Source organism: Pinus tabuliformis, chromosome Q (assembly GCF_031772625.1).
Source record: "Pinus tabuliformis cultivar Carrire ecotype Pingquan chromosome Q, CPIR1, whole genome shotgun sequence".
NCBI classification, from domain to species: Eukaryota; Viridiplantae; Streptophyta; class Pinopsida; order Pinales; family Pinaceae; genus Pinus; species Pinus tabuliformis.
The window spans coordinates 261376640-261390469 of NC_142296.1; the positions used below are offsets into that span (position 1 = coordinate 261376640).

General features: G+C 39.2%; 1 protein-coding gene across 6 annotated transcripts in view; it reads left to right on the plus strand.

The window, feature by feature from the left end:
• The window catches only part of PIP5K9 (phosphatidyl inositol monophosphate 5 kinase), a 437711-nt gene that overhangs the window by 250621 nt on the left and 173260 nt on the right, over positions 1–13830 (plus strand). For all 6 annotated transcript variants that reach the window (XM_089384294.1, XM_089384292.1, XM_089384293.1 and 3 more), the window contains one exon: positions 75–262. In XM_089384294.1, the coding sequence (XP_089240420.1) occupies positions 75–262 (188 nt within the window). The remainder of the gene's footprint in view (positions 1–74; positions 263–13830) is intronic.

Sequence of the window (13830 nt, forward strand, 5' to 3'; positions counted from 1 at the left end):
TGTGAACTCCTAACATAAGCTGTAAAAATGAGAATATTGTTACATTATGATCGTATTTTAGACTTTTTTTGCAGGTTCGATTTGTAGTGATGGGGAACATGTTTTGCACAGAATTGCGGATTCATCGTCGGTTTGACTTAAAAGGTTCATCTCAGGGACGATCAACAGATAAGATTGAAATTGATGAGAACACAACACTGAAAGATTTGGATCTAGAATATGTATTCTATCTGGAACCTTCATGGCGTGAGGCACTTTTAAAGTAAGGGATGCAATCTTAAAATTTCAATTCTAAGAGGAATCAATGCTTGCTTGCATTTTCTTGTTCTTTGCTTGGATGAATGTAAGTGTCTCATATGATTTGACCATTTGAGGTAACTTGAAGTTTGAAGGAAGACAGAGTAAAAGGAAATATGTTTAGTCTCCTATAAAAGTATCATTAAGTGTTGAAAGGGTAGAAATAATATATAGTGACAAAGCCATATTATTTAAAACATGTGTCCGCAGGCTTTCTTCATGCAATTTTTCCATAAGATGTAGAGAGTTAGTTTGGACATAATTTAAGTATGCCTGATGTTGACATTCAAGGTGCCATCATGAAAGTGGCACAAAACCTTTTATGTTATATGTGCTAAATTGTTGTTATATTATGCTCAACCAGATTTCACACTCTTTGTTGGTCACTTGCTGTTGCTGAATTTCATGTGGTATACATGGCCATAGCTGTTACCTGGTTGCCTTGTTTAAATGATGTGGCAAAACTCCAGATAATAAATTGCTATTTACATGTATGAATATATCATTTTGTTTGATTATGCCAGGACAGTTGGTATTATGAAAATACCAATATAGTTCTAGAAATAGACTGAGGTTCATGCTTAGTTTGTATAAAAACAGCTGTGCATGTAAATATGGGATCCAAAGTAAATAGATATGCAAACTATGTTGCTTCTTTGATAGGAAGTAATTTGCACAGGTACAGATTGCAATGGCTTACCAATGTTTGATGACGACTGGAATTCTGCCCACAGGCTCATGGGACAGCTGGGACATAAGAAAGTTTTTGGGCATTATAATGCCCAACTTGCTGTTTATCTCCTCTCTCTTATTTCCATTTGTATATCTGTTATTTTGATAGTATTTTAGCATATAGTATTATTCAAAACACTCCCATTGTTGAATGGCCACTGATTGTGCTCTTTAGTCCCGTTGACTTATTTCTTGGTCATTTGTGGAAATTAATATATTTATCCTTTTTCATATCTTATCTTCACTAAACTTTCAGAAATACAGGGCATCAAATGAACTGTACAGGTTCTGGCTGTGGGTGATAGGAAAGGACACACACAAGTGCACATGCACAAGCATATGATCCCTCTCACATTCATAGAACCTGATGGATTTAAATTAGTTGCAAGCAACAAACTGAAACACAAAGATCGCTCCCACAAGCCTGCTAGTGGAGTTAAATTCTGTTAGTGTGATGTGTTGATTTTTGTAGCTCGGGCAGGTATTTCTACATAGGCATTGTGTCTAGGCATGCAGAAGCCGCCTGCATTCTCCTTAGAAGACTTGCTCATGTGTGAACAAGTTGGTAATGTAACTTAACCTAATTTAGGAAAAAACACATATTAATATGTTGGCTTATTGAGCTAAAAGAAACGTAGGAAAAGTAAAGTAATACAGTGTCTCGGTGCAGGAAATTACAGTGGTCTATATCTCTGTGTCTTAGCCTCTTCATGATCACAATCCCGAAATACTGAATGCAGCCATGACAAAAATGCAGTTACTGTTTCGGTGATCTCTTGTCTTGGTCAAATTGTGATGAAGAAGGATCACGATGATCCTACAGCAGTGCACACAGTCTCGACACACTTGTTTTGAAGATACACTTGGTATAATGATAAGGATAAGGATCTCGATGAGCCTACATGAATACTCTGTCTCAACATAATCATATAAACACAGTCATGAGGAAGGCATAACTACAAGATCACTATCTCAGTGCAACTCCCATATATACATCTCAATATAGATCTCGTTATGATGACAGTGGTCTTAGAAAAGGCACAGTAGTGATCTCAAGGTGCAATAATGATCTCAGTAAAGAAGTGCAGATGAAGATACAACAATAATGCAACTGTAATGACCTCTGTGATGCATAATGTTGACCTTTGTATAGCAACAATAATGAAGATGATCTCAGAAGTGACAAAGAAGAGGATTGGTGCCTTGGTCTTGGAGTGGCATATGTCAAAGATCATGGTCTTGGTATTCGTTAATTGGAATCTCTATAAGAAGAATTTTGTGCGGGTTTTCCTCTTAAAGAGTGAGAGGTTTTGGCCCTGGCAGAAAAGCCAACATCGTGTGTTCTTGCCTCTTGTATTTTGGTAACTGTTTGATGAAGTAAGAAATACACACACTAATGATATCAAGAGAAATAAGCAAAAGTTAAAATACCTCACAAATAGTTATCATGCTAAGAAGAATCACATTAACTCTAATTGCCCTAGATTCTTCAACAATTTGTCCATTGGGTACACTAGGAGTTAGCCTCCCCTTCTCCTTGTCCACACTTTGGATCGGGCTTGGAACAATGCCCCTGAGGTTGATGCATCTAAAAAGAAAGTTAAAATGATAATCTGGCCTCGTACAACAGGAAATGTACCATCAAATGCAAAAGATGGTTGGGACATAAAATTTAGCACGTGGGCAAAAGCCAAACATGAGCTCTACCCCTTATCATGGCCATCACATTGGTTCCTCGGGCCCATATTTGAGGCCCCTGCATCATAAAGGAACCCATGATTGTCCCAACCCTTGGTGGGCGATGAACTGCCCAACCTTATGGGGTTATTCACTGGCAACTGCTATATCATTCACATCATGCTCTCATTCCTTGGAGTCCCGAGCAGTTATAAAATGAAAAATCAATAAAAGGAAAAAGGCATATGAAGAGGGGTGGAAAAACAAAGGTCGGGATAACACATGTACCACGATTTCTCCCTCATACATCTATACACCCATATGTGGGCTTCCTTCATTATAGCTACCCTTATATCATGACATGTGGCTTCAAGCCTTCCCTTGTTACACCACTCTGTTCCACCATTATTTCACATGACACCTGCTATTTAATAGATGTACCATGGACCTATCACTCCCGTAGAGGTTGAAACCACCTAATAGGATCCTTTATTAGCCTCTTTCTTGAGCATGGGGACACATGTACATTCTAAAGCCCATCATGGAAGGTCATTCCACTGTGAATTGTCCACTTGATTCCCTGATTTGTAAGCTAATTTACTTAATTGCACTAATGAGTTGTTGTACTGGAAGGTAAGGAGACACATTGGATCTTATACATGATTGTAGGTGGGTCTTCGCCTTGGGTTTGGCTTACCTATATGAGATTCAAGCCCTCCAAAGGGTCATGGTGGCACTTGTAGGGTGAGCGTTGAGAGCCATGGGCCTCTTCCACAACAGAGCATTGATTGCCACACCATGGGATCCATCAACACCACATTTAGCGTGTTCGTGCCCCACTCGTGCAGAGATGATGATACACTTGGACCACATTGCTTAACCGACTACATACTTGCCACTTGGCATTTGATCCAGGGCCTAGATGGGGTTTTGTCTCACCTAGGGAGACAATGGAGGACTTATATCATCATTCTAGTCCTCATGGATGGAGTATCGACATATTGATCTAGTTGGAGACCCATGAGACCGTTCATTGTGCCCCCACAGGCACTTGGGAGCACCACAGATGTTTTTCTTGGAAACCAAGGGGCGAACCCCTTAGTCATCTTCATGAGAGCTCTCGTCTTCAATTTGGCACATGGAGGACTTGTCTAGACCTTCGAACAACCTTCTTACACTATTGTTCTTGTTAGTTTTTGTAGCATCGGATGCGTTCTAGCCACGAAATTTGGTGGAGAGGATAGAATACATGAGATCTTTAAAACCCAGAAATCGTTTATGGGAAATTCCACCTATAGATGACTTAATTAGATTATTAACCTATTTTTTAATGTTTCCTAAGTCTAAACTTAGGAAAACTGGTTAATGAATCAGAATTAATTAAGTCAAGGTGAGAATAGTTTAGAAACTCATACTGATCGACTTCAAGATGATCTTAGCCCTTGATTAAGTTTTAATCTTGCCTATTGCTACTCTAAGAAATGATTATAAGAAGTTGATGGGCACTTGGAGAATACACCAGAGACACTTGGAGAATTTGATTTTCTAGAGTAGCAGCAGTTAGTTGTCGGAGAGTTTGAGCTTCAGTAAGGAAGCAGAGTCAGTGAGGGGTAGGGACAGTGATCCAGAAGAAATATTCCAGATCCGAAAAGGAAGCAACAAGAGGCCGAGTTATTCCTAGTGAGGCAGCGCATAGGACTGCACAATTGCTTCAGAAGAGAAATTCAATTTGGCTAGAGAAAGATTCGATTTAGCCTCCAAAGGTCGAGAAAGTCTTCTAAAGGGCCAGAGAATCAGTTTCCCCAATAGAGAAAGGCAGAACGACTTCATCAAGGGCATTTCTGGGTTAGACGTCGAAGGGTATGCGCAAGCACTGCATAGAGGGTCTAAGAGGATGAGTTTTCTAAGGTAGAGTTGTGCTAGGATTGTTTGTGGAGGAAGGGAAATTCCCTTCAATAATTTTGGCTAGATTTTCTTGTTGTTTCGCTTGCCAGTTGGGCATCCATATATTATACTTAGATCTCACTGTTTTTTAATAATAAAACGCTTAGCTGTTGCACCGGTTTTTCCAGGTATATTTATCTAAAAATAACAGTGTCATTTTTATGTGTGTGTGCTAGATTTTCTCAATTTCCAACGCTATTTTTCTCCGGCAATTTATTTGTGAAAATCATAGTCTGAGTTATTTGATATTTGCTGCAGCAAACAACAGATAAATTGTTAAATAATTTAACAATTAGAAAAATAATTTCCAGTTGCTGTGATAGATTGAATTTTTCACATGGTATCAGAGCGTGAGTTATCAACCAAGAAGCTCAGAAGTGGAGAATGGAATTTCGCTGTTTAGTGGGAATAACAGGGCAAAATCCCTAGAGGTTACGCAGTTCATTGACAGGCAAGCCAAATTGCTGGGGCAAAATTTTGATTTTCAATTTCAAGTTAGCAGAAAAATCGAGCTGCTCGGGATAGTGATTCTAGTAGTGAGAGGGAGCAACAACAACTCAGATTTTTGCTAATCAAATTCCTTGGTTGGACATAGAGGGTTTTGCAGTAGCCGAATCAACGTCAGGTGGAAGAGAAATTGCACACACAGAGGGAGATTTCTCTCAGAGGGTTCCTGGCCAAGAAATCTGATTTTCCTAGTTGCAGATTGGCAGTAGCAACTAACAGATCTGCACATTCCAGGAGGGAGTGCGAGTAGCAGAGTAGTAGTCGAGTAGAGAAAGAGGGAGTTTCCAAATCAGATCTAGATATGGCCACAAATGGGCTTTAGAGATCAGGATAGGTTTGATGGAGCTTCCAATTACGTCATCTGGAAGGCTAGGATGTCCTTTCTTCTAGATGAATATTTCTTGAAATCCTACATAGATACTATGGTGGTAGTTCCCCGGATATAGATCAATTCAAAGAATATAGGAAGGAGATGGCGAGGGCGAAGCGGTTTATCTTGGATGGAGTCGGAGATAGTATAGTCTCACATTTGGCAGACAAAGGTACAACCAGAGAAATGTGTTTAGCTCTCTCCATGCTATATCAGAGTTCTTCCAAGTAGTGAAAGATGTTCCTGGAAGAAAAGATCACATGCATCAGGATGCAGAAGGGAGAAGGAATAGATCCCTTCTTCACCAAGATTCGGGAGGTCTGGGATCAACTTGCTACTGTTGAGGCAACACCTCAATCATCAGAGCTAGTATGGTTGGCTCTAAACAATGTCTCAGAGGATTGGGAAGTCTTCATCGAAAGTATACTGGGCAGAGATACACTACCTAGATGGGACAGGATGTGGGCCGATTTGCAGGAGGAGGAAATGAGGCGAGCTTTACTTAAGAGCTCCATTAGTGGAGGTAGTAGCAGGGGATCAAAGGGTGTGAAAGTGGAGAATGTGGCCCTGGCATCGAAGGGTCCTAGTCAGGGGCAGGAGGAGTAGAAGAAGAAGGACTTGTCAAAGGTCAAGTGCTTTAGGTGTGATGAGTTCGGTCACTATAGCACAAAGTGTCCTCTCAGGAAGAAGGAAAAGCAAAAACAACAGGTAGCATCCGTGGAAATAGACAAGATTTCGTATAGGCTAGAGGAAGAGTTTGCTATGTTTGCAGATATACCTCCAGGAGTGGGGTGGGGTGATTTGGTGCTGTAGCGCCAAAGAGCTACAAACATAGGCAATTTCTTGAGGATTCCACCTCATGGATCATTACCTGGCTACAGGGGCCCATAGTATTCAGTAGTAGGTTGGATCAGTGGTAGTTGATATAGTCAGTACCAGAGTGACAATTGTAGACTAGTAGTAGACAAATGCTGAGTAGCGCAGTGCAGTGTTGACAACATAGCAGGTGGCTCAATGGAGAGTTAGCAGCAACACAGATTCTTTAGTGATAGTGCAGAGGCTAGTAGCAGTTAGAACTCAGGAGACAAATGCATCATACTGAACACAGATGATTCAGTGTTTTGGATGCTTCTCAATTGTAGTAGTTGCAGTTGCAACAACAACAAATGAGAGGGAGTTGCAGTGCAGATGCAGGGTTGGCAATAGTATGGCAGTGCCAACAACAACACAAATGCAACATCAGAGTTGCATAGTGGTTGGTGGGCAGCAGTGGCCAAACATTAGCAGTGTGACAGAGATGACACAGAGACATAGTGTTGTGATAGGGTGTGCAGTACTAGAACACAATTCTCGCTAAAAGGGAGTGTTAGTTTTTGTAGCATCATATGTGTTCTAGCCACGAAATTTGGTGGAGAGGCTAGAATACATGAGATATCCAATACCCATAAATTGTTTTTGGAAATTCCACCTAGAGATGACGTAATTAGATTATTAACCTATTTTTTAATGTTTCCCAAGTCTAAAATTAGGAGAACTGGTTAATTAATCAGAATTAATTAAGTCAAGGTGAGAATAGTCTAGAAACTCACACAGATCGACTTCAAGATGATCCTAGCCCTTGATTAAGTTTTAATCTTGGCCCTTGGTGCTCCAAAAATTGATTATAAGAAGTCGATGGGCACTTGGAGAATACACCAGAGACACTTGGAGAATTTGATTTTCCAAAGTAGCAACAGTCAGTTGTCAGAGAGTTTAAGCTTCAGTAAAGAAGCAGAGTTAGTGAGGGGCAAAGGCAATGATCCAGAGGAAGTTTTCCAGATCCGGTAAGGTAGCAGCAAGAGACCAAGTTATTCCCAGTGAGGCAACATAGAGGACTGCAAAGTTGCTTCAGAAGAGCAAATCGATTTGGCTAAAGGAAAATTCGATTCAACTTCTAGAGGCCGGGAAAGTCTTCTAGAGGGCTGGAGAATCAGTTTCCTCAGCAGAGATAGGCATAACGACTTCATCAGACGGAGTTTCGAGCTGGACGTCCAAGGGTCTACGCAAGCACTACGTAAACACTGACATAGAGAGTCCAAGAGGACGAGTTTTCTTAGGTAGAGTTGTGTCGAGATTGCTTGTGGAGGAAGGGAAATTCCCTTGGATAATTTAGGCCAGATTTTCTTCTTGTTTGGATTGCCAGTTGGGCATCCATAGATTTTAGTCTGATTTCACTGCTGCATAATAATAAAACCCTCGGCTACTGCACCGATTTTCCCAAGTTGGGTTTTTCCAAGGACATTTGGCCAAAAGTAATAGTGTCATTTTCATGTGTGTGTGTGTGCTAGATTTTCTTAGTTTCTAGTGCTATTTTTATTTCGCAGTTTATTTATGAAAATAATAGTGTGAGATGTTTGCCATAGAAAATAACAAATAAATTGTTAAATAAATTAACAAGTAGAAAAATAATTTCTAGTTGCTGTGATAGATTGAAATATTCACAGTTCTATCATTTCGACCCTCTTGAGAGGCTTATGATTTGTCTTTGGAGCTATTTGGTGGGCTTGTCACCAATGGATTTATTATTTTGCACATTAGAGTCATTTTAGGGGCTCATTACGCTAATTTGACTAATTCAAATTGTTAGAGGCTCATATAAATACAGGTGAGGCCTCGTTTGTAAATCATCACTTGGGATTTTCGCTAGCTCTTCTTGAGAGTTTTGCCTTGCAATTTGTGGAGTGATTTGGATGGAAAATGCAATTTGACATTTGGAAATCTTTGCTGTCTTTTCTTGGAGCTTCTTGTTGCAATGTTGTGGATGGATATATTCTTCATTGTCTCGTAAGTGCCTTTTTAATGCTATATTTCTGAAATAATGATTGTCTAATGCATGGAATTTCTTTCTTATGGTTATTATTGTGCCCTAATTCATAATAAAAATTGTTTTAGGCCTTGATGCTATTGGAAAATTTTGCATGTGTTACTCATAAAGATGATGAATGAATGAATGTTCCTAGGGGATCATTTGCATGTGCATCCTTGAAAATCCATAATATTTGCCATTGAAGTATAAATGTCTAAAGTTGTCATGTAGTTGCATCCATAGATAGTGAAGCTGTTGCTTTAGGCCTCCTTGAAGAACGAAGGTGACAAAGTCGGGATCATTTTGACTCTAATCCTCCCAATAGCTAGGCACTGGTCTTAAATCCCAGTTTGATCACATCAAATTTCTTCTTTTCTCTCCCTCTCCCATTTTCTACCCTAACCCTAGAGGGTCTCCTAGGGTCTAGTGCAAATTGCATTAGGGTGGTCATCTTGAAGTGCAAATTGGCAAGCTACTGCGTTGGGGTTTTCTCTAGATGCCCTCCAATTTTGAAGCAAATCCCATGGCCAGATTTGGAGAAACCCCAAGCCCTAGCTCCAACATCATTTCTATCCCTAGGCTTCTTTGGTTAGTGGCTTCCCATAGGTCAATTCTACTTGAAAACTCATTGGAAGTTAACCATTCATTGGCCTATCTTACCTTTACTAGTTTTTAGGGCATCTATTCCCACATTGATCTATCGAACCCTAAGCCTAGTTTGGGTACCCCTCAGGTCTCTCTTGTGGTCCCATTCAATATATGATCTCTATCTCAAAAAACCTTAAGAGAGGTCCTTTTCTCTTTCTAGGTAACCCTCATCTAGGCATAACTTTTCTATTGAATACCCTTTCACCGAGGTCCGGACCTCCTACCCATAAGCCTTTCTTGGAGAGCCCTTCTTTTGCATCTAAAGCAAGCAACCCATTAGCTGAGCCTCTTTGAATGGGCTTTTGGAAATCACACCATATCTAATCATTGACCTCATTATTCTAGTGATTTCCTCCATACTGGGACTCCTCCCATCATTGAAAGTCCGTAAAAAGCATGGGACATAGACTAATGTGACAGTGGTTCCTTGTCCTGTTGTTGCCATTCCGTCTAGTAGTCGCCCTTCTCGGGCCCCTGCTAGATTGTGTGGTAACAAACCCTATCCGATTTTTGCTTATTCTCTTCCATTGACTAGGATGTGTCTCTCTTTCACATTGTAATGCTCCACGATTGATTCCTCCATTAATTTCCATGGTTTATTGTATTTCAATAAATTGTGCAACTATAAATTTGTGATTTCAGTTTCTAGAGCAATAGATTCAATCAATGCTGGTTCTAAGCGAAAAGACTATTGATGCAAGATGAGCCAATGTCCAGATTAGTAATGGGCATTGCATCTGCATTGTGAATGCCAACAATGTTATTATTCACGGATTGCAAATTAGTAACTATAATCCCAGCACAGTGGGTTACGTTTGGGTGATGGAGGTGGTGTCCAATACTAATACTAGTGTGGAATGGATTGAAGTATAGGAAAAAGATGCTATATCTGTATTGAGTTCTAGAGATATGTGGATTGGTCACAACACCCTCTCTAAGAGCTAAGACAATTTGGTTGATGTCACACAAGGTTGCACAACAGTTACTTTTTCCAACAATTGCTTCTCTAACCATGACAAGGTAATGCTATTAGGCCACAACGATGACTATGATAGTGATACAATCATGAAGGTAAATGTTGCATACAATGACCTCGGACTAGGCCTCATGCAAATGGCGCCAAGGTCTAGATATGCTTACTTGCAAGTTGCACGTAGCCAATAAAAATTATATGATCTATGGGGACAGTATGCCATTGGAGCAAGCATGCATCCAACAATCGAAAGTGAAGGAAATCGGTTCGTGTCCCCAAATAATAAGTTTACGAAGCAGGTGACAAAGCGTGAAGATTGTGTAGCTGCTTCTTCTTGTCTGGATTGATGGCTGTGGGTGTTAGTTGATGATCAGTTTATCAATGGAGCATACTCCAATGCATCTGGTAAAGGAATGACTATTCCAATGTACAATGCAAGGCAAACCTTTGCAGTTGGTTGTGGGAGCTCACTTCTAGTGATGACTCAATAGGCATGAGCTCTGATCTAAGTTCCCTTGAAGCCTTCTATATTTGAGTTATAAATATTTATGTATTTACAAATATCTAGTTTGGTTAATGATGTTCAAATATTTAGTGTGTTGTTAACCATTAAGATCCATTGAGATATGGACCTGAGGCAGAGGCTTGGAGGCAGCTTTTGAAGACAATATTGTAATTGTTCAACATTCCTTGCAGCTTATGTTATAGATAAAGCACATAACATACGTTGGATGGTTGAAGGTTATTCTTGCTCATTATACACCTAACCAATTGTTATTTATTGATAATTTAATTGAGGGAAGAGCCATGGAGTCTAGTCTCTTTAGGATTATGGGTACACCAATTTGTCCAAAGTGTTGATCTTCCTGTACAATATATACACGTACTTATTTATGAAACTTGATAATTACTTCTAAGGATATAGTTGATTATTTAGCTCTTTCAATCTATCGTTAGGTAATTACACATTCAGAAACTCAACCATAGAAACACTAGAGAAATAGAGATCACAATGCACAAAGGGACAATAATAGTTTACATTGGGAAAACCCACAATGGGGGAAAAACCCAACCAATATTTTCCTTAGAGAATTAATGCAACACAATATATGTTAATTTGGCAGTTCGGGGACAAATTCCCTCCTTTGGACAACCTTCCTCATCCAGAGAATACCCTTTTTTCCCTTGGAAGAATTTAATTTGGTCAAGGGAAAATATTATTTTTAATGGAAAACCCACAGGTAAACAAAAGTACATGTTGACTTAAAGTCAAAATTGGTTCTCCAAAGAAGCATATAAATACACATCAAGGCAACCTCATTTGGATATCACATCAACACATCTTCCCTTCTCTCTCCTCTTCTGATTGGTTCGTGTAGGTTTGCAATCAAGGAAATCGAGCTCACACTTGTGAAGGAAAGAGGCTAATTTTGAAAAAATTTCATTGACTTTTGTTTGGGCAAGTGTTGACCAAATTTGACTTAGCATTTTGACTTTCTTTGACTTGGAAAATTTTCATCTTGGGAGGTCGAATTTTTCTGTGGAGGAATCAAATTTTTCTGGGTTGTTTGACTGGGGTTGACTGCAAACCGTTTACAATAATTTGACCGTAGGTTTGGCTGCAGATTCTCTCTCCATTGACCAAGCTATTTTTGGGACTGTTTTAATTTTAACCAACAAGGAAGGCTCAATTTTTTGACTACTGACCAAGTTGATTTGGAGTTGATTTGACTGCTGAACATTAACTTGTTAGGGCATCTTTGATTGTTGTTGACTTTGACCAAAAAAGTTGCAAATTTTGACCTGGGAACAGATTTGACTTTTGGGCTCATCTCTCATTGGATATTGGCTAGTTGAGTTGATTGGTCAAAGTTGTTGTCTTTTGACTCATTGTTAGAATGGAATATTGTATTTCTCTACTGGACATTTAATGACAATCTAATAGAAGAAGAATTTGAAAGGGTTTTCCCCCTTTAGGGTGTTTCTCTTGTCTTTGACCAAATATTGTGTCTCTTGTCATTGATCTTGACTGTCTTCTATTGCATCTTGGATTTACTGTTCTACCTACAATTGCTCTCTGTCATTGAAAGATTAATTTTTGTTTGAAAGAGATTGCTAATTGAAGAAAGAATTGGGCTAAGTGATTGTACTAAGCATAGAACAATGGAAAATTAATGTGGTATCAACGCTCAGGTGAAGAGAAGCCCAAGGACACAAGAGGCAAGTAGTCACCTTTGAAGGAATCTATTTGGAAGAAGCTTCTTGATCAAAATGTCTACCTCTTACTTCAAGGATACAAAAAAGCTGGGTGACTCATCAAACTTTGCTGCTTGGAAGATCAGGTTGGAAGTGATATTGGATGAAAATGATGTTTTGGAATATGTGGAAGGAAAAGTGCCCAAGCCACCGGAAAAATATCTTGTTGCTGCCAAGACCAAGTATAAGAAAGGTGAGATCAAAGCCAAGAAAATTCTTATTGATTCTTTGAAAGATCATTTACTTATGTTGGAAAATTGAAGAAGTCTAAGGATAGCTAGTAGAAGCTGGTTGGGATGTATGAGGTAAACAATTTGTATCATATTCTATCCTTGAAGAATCAACTCAAGGACATTAAGATGAACAAGGGGGAATCTGTGCAATCCCATGTCATGAGGATATCCCAACTAAGGGATCAATTGCAGACTGCTGGAGAGCCTATATATGACGAAGAACTGGTGCTGGTTGTTGAAGAATGTAACTAGGTTCAGTCTTTATAAATTTATTTAAGTCACAATATACCCTTTTTGTCAAAAGAACAATTTTTTTTAATTATTATTATTAAAATTGACTTATTAAAGCATGGGTTTTATGCTTGGATCAATTGTTTTTAGGTCAAGGCCTCCATTGCTGGATTCTAAGGTTTATGTCAAGTATCCTTGGCCATGTCATAATGTAAAGAACCCTTGTTGGGATTTATTTGTCAAAGAAGACATTTATTTTATTGTATTTTAGGTCTTCTAGGTCTCCTCCACCAAGTCAGCCTCAAGGAAGGAAAAGTCGGCCTCAAATAGGGTAATTCGACCTCATAAGAAGCCTATATATTGAAGCAACTCCACCTTATTTGGAGAGAAGGATAAGCAAGTTCGATTTACAGAAGATTGTAGCTGAAAAATTGCAAAATTCCAAGGAAGAAGAGGACAAGTCTAAGGGCAAAGAAGAAGGTCTCTTTCAAGGTCAAGAATTTGATTTCTCTCTCTCTCATCTCACATGTGCGAAGTTCTGGAGTTTTGCTAGAAGGCCAAAATTCTGTAGTTGTTGGGGAGGCCAAAATTCTAGAGTAGCTGGGCCGAAAATTCTACTACTAGATCGAAGTTCTGGATTGAAGTTGCACTTTGAAGGGCTGACATTTGGAAGACTAAGAAAATGATATTTACAAGGAGGAAGGGCTGACTTGGTGGAGGAGGAAGGTCTGTGGGTCTAGAGTCTTGGTCTATCTCATCTTGTTTTTGAATCTACTAAAGGAAGAGTTCGTTGACTGGGTTTTCCCCTATATAGGGGTTTTAGCCTTGGCTGTCTACCTACATCTGGTGTCCCTGATCTTCATTTTTTTCTTTTGATAATTGCTTGATGAAACAAAGATAAAGAAGAACATAAGAAAGTTAATAAGAACATAAGAATATCGCATGAAATTATCAACATAAGAATTTTTTTTTCCCTTTCCGATTTTCTAACACTGGTCACTCTTCAAGGCCTTCCTCCTGTTTGGGAAACCTTCATTACTACTATAAGCAATAGTGATAAGTTTCTGACATTTGATGAGCTAGTTGGAAAGTGTACTCAAGAAGAATTCAGGATGAT